Source organism: Phasianus colchicus, chromosome 2, assembly GCF_987193195.1.
Source record: "Phasianus colchicus chromosome 2, bPhaCol1.hap1.1, whole genome shotgun sequence".
Taxonomy (NCBI): Eukaryota; Metazoa; Chordata; class Aves; order Galliformes; family Phasianidae; genus Phasianus; species Phasianus colchicus.
Genome location: NC_143437.1, coordinates 104,432,111 through 104,440,234, shown reverse-complemented (window position 1 = coordinate 104,440,234; position 8,124 = coordinate 104,432,111). Strand labels below are relative to the sequence as shown.

Genomic DNA, 8,124 nt, shown 5'->3' with positions numbered 1-8,124 from the left:
CACTCACACCTTTTCTACAATATTTTGGGTGCCTACCACACGGGAAACCTTGAAGAAAGCAAATCCTAGAAGCCGCTGTTACCTCTTGTTTACAGTTTATATATATATGATAGATATGAGATATAGATATATATATATATAAAAGGTACTGTTACTACTGTACAACCCGACTTCATAATGGTGCTTTTAAACAGCGGGGGGAGTCGAGACATCAGCTTCCACGTTGCCTTACGCGCCGCGCCTTTCCGGAGCCGCGTGGAGGGGGCCGGCGGGGCCGGGGGGGAGCCCCCACCCCGACTCATGCAATAACCTTTTTCTGTCCCAAAAGGAAGCGGCGCCGTCCCGCCCGACGTACTGGTGCTGTTCTGCGTACGTGGCCCCGAGCGGGCAGAGGTTTCGGCGCGGAGGCGGTGCCGGAGCGGTGCTCGGACCCTGGTGCTAACGCTGGGTTGGGACGGGGCTGGAGCCCACCCCGTGCCGGTGTGTTTTTGGAGCGATGGGTTCCAGCGGTCCCTTTGGTGGGCACCACGGTGCATCCATGGTGCACCTGTGGCAGCGGCAGCTGCAGGAGGGCGCAGGGCGGCCGGTGCTGTGCTGAGCGTGGGGATGCTGCGGTGGCGTGATGGTGGTGGTGACCGTCGTGATCGTGGGTCGTGGTCATGGTGATGGTCACAGTGACAGAGACGGTGGCGGTCGTGGTCTTGGTGGCCATCATGGTCATGGTGACAGCGATGGGCTTGATCAAGGTTATGGTCACGGTGACGGTCATGATGACAGAGACGATGACGGTCACGGTGATGGTCATGGTTTTGGTGGTGATCATGGTCATGGTGACAGGGATAGTCATGGCCATGATCGTGGTTATGGTCGCAGTGACAGTCATGGTGACAGAGATGGTGGCAGTCATGGTTATGGTGATGATCATGGTGATTGATGGTCATGCTGATGGCAGTGGTCCTGATGACAGTGATGGTCATGGTCTCAGTTGTGGTCATGGTTGTGGTCATAGTGACAGTCATCATGTCAGTGGCAGTCAAGGCGATGGTCGTGGCGGTCATGGTGATAATGATGACCGTGGTGATGGTCGTGGACTTGGTGATGGGTCATGGTAATAGTGATGATGACGGTGATAGTCATGGTCATAGTCATGATCATGCTGATGGTCACGGTCATCGTGACAGCTGTGATGATGGTCATGGTGATGGTGACCGTGACAGTCATGATGATGGTAACGATGATGGTCGTGGTGACAGTCACGGTGGCAGTGACAGTGGCGAGGATGACATCCTGGTGGCAGAGTTCCAGACCTGGGTGCATTCAGCAGTGCTGCAGTGCGGATGGTGCTCAGCGCTCGGGGTTCAGCTGCGGTGCACGGGGGGGAGCGCAGGGACTGGTGCTAAGGCACGGGGGGGCCCCGTTGCCATCTCTTCCTGTAACTGTGAAAGGGGGGGTCCCGTGCGCAGGGCGGGGGCCAGGACACCCCCGGCCCCCCCGTGCCACCACCGCCGCCGGCAGCTCGGTGCAGGGTGCTGGCTAATGCGCAGCGAGCCAGCCGGCGGTGTTGCAGGGTGCTTGGAGAGGTGCTCGGGGCAGGGGGTCCCCATGGTGCTAGGAGGGGGCCGAGCCGTGAGGCTGGGGCAGTGCTGTGGGTCCTGAGTGGTGCTGGGTGCAGGGCCTGCATGGTGCGTGCTGCAGCATGGCTGCAAAGCCCTCATGGCCCTGCAGTGCTGGTTGCAAGTCCTGCAGCTCTGGGTGCAAGTCCTGCGCCGTTCTGCAATGCTGGGTGCAAATCCTGAAGCACCAAATGCAAACCCTGCACGGCCCTGCATCACAGGGTGCAAACCCTGCACGGCCCTGTGAGCACTGTTTGTCCATCCCGCATTGTACTGCAGCACCAGATGCAAGCTGTGCGTGGCCCTGCAGCGTAGGGTGCCAATTTTGCAGCACTGATTGCAGGTCCTGTGCAGCCCTGCAGCACCAGATGCAAACCTGGCATAGCCCGGCAGCATAGGGTGCAAACTTTGCGTGGTGCTGCAGCGCTGTTTGCTGGTTGTGCGTGGTCCTGCAACACCAGGTGCAGAGCAATGCATAGCCCTGCAGCGTAGGCTCCAAACTTTGCACGGCCCTGCAGCACAGGTTGCAGGCCCTGCATGTCCCAGCAGCAGAGGGTGCACACTTTGCACAACCCTGCAGCACTGCTTGCAGGTCGTGCATGGCGCTGCAACACCCGATGCAAGCTGTGCACGGCCCTGCAGCACCAGAGCAAGCGATGCACGGCCCTGCAGCATGCGTTGCAATGCAGCACAGGGAAGCAGCAGCTCCTCCATTGCAGCACAACTGGAAGGCGCCCGCGGCAGCGGCCCCCACTATGGGGGATGCGTGGGGAAAGAGTTCCGTTTTTAACGTCCCCGACCCACAGCTTTTTTTAAGAGAAACAGACACCTTTTGTTGCACAGCCCTAGATTAAAAAAAGAAAAAAAAGAAAAAAAAAAAAAAAAGAAAGAAAAAATAAAGAAAAATTAAAAAAAAAAAAGAAAAAAAAAAAAACCGAAACCTAAATTCCTTAAGATCCGCCGAGGGATAGGTGACAAACACGGTGCTAAAACGTTTTATTAAGAATATATATTGTTAACTTAAGTCTGCTGTCCGGACAATGACTGTTTGTTTCGTTTTCTCGTAGTGGAGTTTCAAAGAGCACTATAATTTTACTCTGATATATTATTATTAAAAAAGTAAAAGGCAAAAAAAAAAAAAATATCATAAAAAAAAAAAAGATGGAAAAAAAAACAAAAACAAAAACAGGAGAAATGAATGAGAGGGAAAAAAAAAAAAATGAGAAAAAAAAAAAAAACGAAAGGAAAATAGAAAAAAAAAACTAAAAGAAGAAAAGAAAAAAAAATATAAGAGAGAAAAAAAAAAAGCGGAAAAAAAAAAAAGAAAAAAAAAGGAAAAAAAAAAAGGAGAGGAAAAAAAAAAAAAAAAAAGGCATTTTAACTTTGTACTTGAAGCCAGCGCCGCAGCGCGTGGCACGCCGTGTGCTCACCCCGAGGGATCGCCGCGTCGAGTTGGGACCGCTCCTCCGGCGGGCGCCGCCGCCCGCGCCACATTCCGCCCCGCGCCCTTCCTCCTCCTCCTCATCCTCCTCTCTCTCTCTTTCTCTCTCTTTCTCTCTCTCTCTCTCGGTTCGTTCCTTTTGTTTTTGCGTTGTTTTTGGGTTTTTTTTTTTTTTTCTGGTTTTTTGGTTGTTGGTTTGTTTTTTTTTTTAATTTTTTTTTTTTTTAGGGTCGCTTCTCTATTTATTGCCGGGAGCTGTGTACATTTCACCGTACGGTTCGCCCGCGGCCGCTGCCCGGCGCTCTGTTGTATCTGTGTGAGTATTGCTCGTGACATTGCTGTTCTGAACTAATTAAGAGGTCAAATGCGTGCAGCAGGTGTAGGAAGTCTGTCCGTCCCGCTCCCATCCCATCCGCCTTTTTATTTTTTCTCTGGTGCCCGGAAGAATACCATAAAGACGAACTCCTTTCTAATGTACTTGTGCTGGAGAACACTTGAATAAATGTACTGTTTTTGTGCAAAAAAAAAAAAAAGGAGAAAAAAAAGAGGAAAAAAAAAGAGAAAAATAGGTCTCCGTGTGGTTCCGTGCGGCATCAGTGGGATGGGGGCCCTTTGGGTGTGGGGTCCCAATGGTGATTGAGACCTTAATAGGTGGTGGGGTCTCAGTGGGTGATGGGATCTCAGTCGGTGATTGAGATCTCAGCAGGTGATGGGATCCCAATGGGTGATGAAGACCTGAGTGGGTGTGGGTGGTGGGATCCCAATGGGCGATGAAGACCTGAGTGGGTGTGGGTGGTGGGATCCCAATGGGCGATGAAGACCTGAGTGGGTGTGGGTGGTGGGATCCCAATGGGTGATGGCATCTCAATAGGTGATGGAGACCTCAGTGGGTGTGGGTGGTAGGATCCAATAGGATGATGGTGTATCAATGAGTAGTGGTGTTCCTATTGGTGATGGGGGACCTCAGTGAGTGATGGAGACCTTAATGGGTGATGGGGTCCCAATGGGTGATGGGGTCCCAATAGGTAGTGGCACTCCCATTGGTGATGGAGTCCAAATGGGTGATGGGGGACCTCAATGAGTGATGGAGACATAAATGGGTGAAGGGGGTCCCAGTGCATGATGGAGACCTCAGTGGGTGTGGGTGATGGGGTCCCAGTAAGTTGTGGTGTTCCTGTTGGTGATGGGGTCCCAATGGGTGATGGGGTCCCAATAGGTAGTGGCACTCCCATTGGTGATGGAGTCTAATTGGGTGATGGGGGACCTCAATGAGTGATGGAGACATAAATGGGTGAAGGGGGTCCCAGTGTGTGATGGAGACCTCAGTGGGTGTGGGTGGTGGGATCCCAATGGGTGATGGGGTCCCAGTAAGTTGTGGTGTTCCTGTTGGTGATGGGGTCCCAATGAGTGACAGGGGAATTGAAGGAGTGATGGAGATCTCAACAGGTAATGGGATCCCAATGGATGATGGGGTCCTGATAAGTCGTGGTGTTCCTGTTGGTGATGGTGTCTGAATGCGTGATGGGATCCCAGTGGATGATGGGGTCCCAGTGGGTGATGGAGACCTCAGTGTGGGTGGGGGATTCCAATGGGTGATGGGGTTCCAATAAGTCGTCGTGTTCCTGTTGGTGATGGGGTCCCAATGGGTGATGGGGGATCTCAATGAGTGATGGAGTTCTCAAGAGTTAATGGGATCCCAATGGGTGATGGGATCCCAATGCATAGTGGCACTCCCCCCCATTGGTGATGGTGTCCCAGTGGATGATGAGGGACCTCAATTTGTAATGGAGACCTCAGTGGGATCCCATTGTGTAGTGGAATCCCAATGGGGTGATGGGATGTCAGTGGATGATGGGGTCCCAGTGCATGATGGAGACCTCAGTGGGTGTGGGTGGTGGTATCCCAGTGGGTGATGGGGTCCCAATAAGTTGTGGTGTTCCTGTTGGTTATGGGGTCCCAATGGGTGATGGGACCTCAATGATGGAGACCTCAATGGGGTGATGGGATCCCATTGCATAGTGGCACTCCCATTGGTGATGGGGTCTGAAAGAGTGATGGGATCCTAGACAGTGATGGGATTTCAGTGAGTGATGGAGACCTCAGTGGGTTCTGGGCTCTCAATGGGTGATGGGGTCACACTGAGTAGTGGCGTTCCTGTTGATAATGGGGTCCGCTTGTGTGATAGGATCCCAATGAGTGGCTGGACTGCAATGAGTGATGGAGATCTCAGTGGGTGATGGGATCCTTTTGGGTCTCCCAATAGGGGATCTTGGTTGCTAATGGAGTCCCAGTGGATGATGAGGTCTTAATGGATGGTGGGGTCTCAGTAGGTGATGGGATCTCAATGGGTAATGGGGTCCCGATGGGTAGTGAGGTCCCAGTGGGTGATGAGATCTCACTGGGTGATGGAGATCTCAATGAGTAGTGGGATCTCAATGGGTGATGGGATCCCACTGGGTAGTGGCATTCCCATTGGTGATGAGGTCCCAGCTGGTGATGGGACCTTAATGAGTGATGGAGACCTCAATGGGTGATGATTTCTCAGTGGGTGATAGAGTCCTACTGGGTCCCCTAGTAGGGGACCTCAGTGGCTAATGGGGTCCCAGTGGGTGGTAGAAACCTCAGTGGGTTAGAAAGGTGGGCCCAAGTGAACCTGATGAGGTTCAACACGGCAAAGTGCAGAGTTTTGCACTTGGGCCGGAGGAATGCCAGGCATCCCTACAGACTGGAAGGAGCCGTCCTTGAGAGCAGCCCTGTGGAGAAGGACCTGGGGGTCTTGATGGATGAAAAACTTAACATGAGCCAGCAGTGTGCCCTTGTGGCTCGGGAGGCAAATGGGATCCTGGGCTCCATCAAAAGAGGGGGGGCCAGCAGGGACAGGGAGGTGATTGTTCCCCTCTACTCTGCTCTTGTGAGGCCCCATCTGGAGTACTGCGTCCAGGTCTGGAGCCCCCAGTACAAGAAAGACGGGGAGCTGTTGGAGAGGGTCCAGAGGAGGGCCACAAAGATGATCAGGGGACTGGAGCACCTCCTCTATGAAGACAGGCTGGGGGAGCTGGGCTTGTTCAGCCTGGAGAAAAGAAGGCTGCGGGGTGACCTCATTGCAGCCTTTCAATACCTAAAGGGAGCCTACAAACAGGAGGGGAACCAACTCTTTGAAAGGGTAGATAACAACAGGACGAGGGGAAATGGTTTGAAGTTGAGGGAGGAGAGATTTAGGTTGGATGCCAGGGGGAAGTTCTTTGCTATGAGAATGGTGAGGTGCTGGAACAGCTGCCCAGAGAGGCTGTGATGCCCCGTCCATCCCTGGAGGTGTTCAAGGCCAGGTTGGATGGGGCCCTGGGCAGCCTGGGCTGGTATTGAATGTGGAGGTTGGTGGCCCTGCGTGTGGCAGGGGGCTGCAGCTTCATGATCCTTGAGGTCCCTTCCAAACCTGGTCATTCTGTGATTCTGTGGGTGATGAGATCCCACTGGATCGTGGGGTCTCAGTGGGTGATGGGGTTTCAGTGGGTGATGAGATCTCAAAGAGCAATGAGATCCCAATGGATAATGGAGTCCAAATGGGTTGTGGAGTCCCGGTGGGTACTGGGATCCCAATGGATGGTAAGATCTCAATGGGTGCTGGGACCTCAGCGGGTGATGTAGATCTCAGTGGGTGATGAGTTGTCAATGGTTGATAGGGTCCCATTGGGTAGTGGCGTTCCCAGTAGATGATGGGATCCCAATGGGTGATGAGGTCCCAATAGGTGGTGAGGTCCCAGTGGGTGGCAGTGCCCTATGGATGATCAAAGGGTGATATATTGCCATTGGATTGCGAGGTCCCAGTGAGTGGTGGGATCTTAGTGGATGACAGATTCCGATGGGAAGTGGAGTCTCAATGGGTCCAATTAGGTAATGACATTCACATTCATGATAGGGTCCCAGTAGGTGGTGGGGTTCCAATGGGTGACAGGGTTCCAGTGGACGATGGGATCTCAGTAAGCGATGGAGACCTCAATGGGTAATGGGACCTCAATGGATGATGGGATCCAGATGGGTGATGGAGAACTTCAATGAGTGATGGGGTCCTGATGGGTGACAGGATCCTAGTAAGTGATGGAGACCATGAGTGACAGAGACCTCAATGGATAATGGATGATGGGGTCCTATTGAGTATCGTTATCGTAGCTGATGGGATCTCAATGGATGACAGGGACCTCAGTGGGTGATGGACTCCCACTGGGTGATGGAGACCTCATGGGTGATAAAATCCCAATGGATGGTGAGGTCTCAGTGGGTGATGGGATCCTGATGGATGCTGGGATCACAGTGAGTGATGAGATCCCAATGAATGGTGGAGTCCCAATGGGTGGTTGGGTCCCAATGGATGATGGGGACCTCAGTGGGTGATGGGTCTTCAATGGGTGTTGGTATTCCAACTGATCATAGGATCACAATGGGTAATGGAGACCTCCATGGGTGATGGCATTCCCAGCGGGTGGTGAGGTCTCTATAGATGACAGAATCCCAATGGATGGTGAGGTCACTGTAGGTGATGGGATCCCAATTGGTGACAGGGACCTCAGTGGATGATGGGATCCCAATAGATTGTGGGGTCCTAATGGGAGATGAGGACTCAGTGGGAGGTGTGGCCCCAATGCTGGGTACCAGGGGAGGCAGTCTGAGCTCAGTCCCATAGGGAGCATTTGTCAGAGCTCTGCTCTTGCAGCACAAGACTGTGGGGTCCTGTGCTGTCTCCCCACTCCAAGCTGTGGGTCAGAAATTGCCTGGCACAGCACCTGCCTCAGTTTTCTAGGGTCTATAGGGGACTCTACAAGGAGCTACAGGGTCTGTGGGGAGCTGTAGGGGGCTATCAAGGTCTACAGGGGTTGTAGGGGTTGCACAAGTCTATAGAGGATCTATAAGGGACATGGAGGCTACAGGAAGTTATAGGGGATGTATAGGGTGTCAAAGGGGACTGTAGAGTCTGTGGGGGGCTATAGAGGCTATAGGGAGCTATAGGGTCAATAGGAGACTATAGGATCAGTGGGGGTTTATAGGGTATATAGGAGTCTATAGCAGACTATAGAG

At 52.7% G+C, this 8,124-nt stretch overlaps 1 protein-coding gene across 1 annotated transcript; it reads right to left on the bottom strand.

Moving 5' to 3' along the window:
- Positions 1-298: 298 nt before the first annotated feature.
- LOC149919245 (uncharacterized) lies at positions 299-925 on the bottom strand. The gene has a single exon (XM_090136187.1). It carries the CDS (start codon positions 923-925, stop codon positions 299-301), a length of 627 nt encoding a protein of 208 aa, XP_089992313.1.
- Between the last annotated feature and the right edge of the window lie 7,199 nt (positions 926-8,124).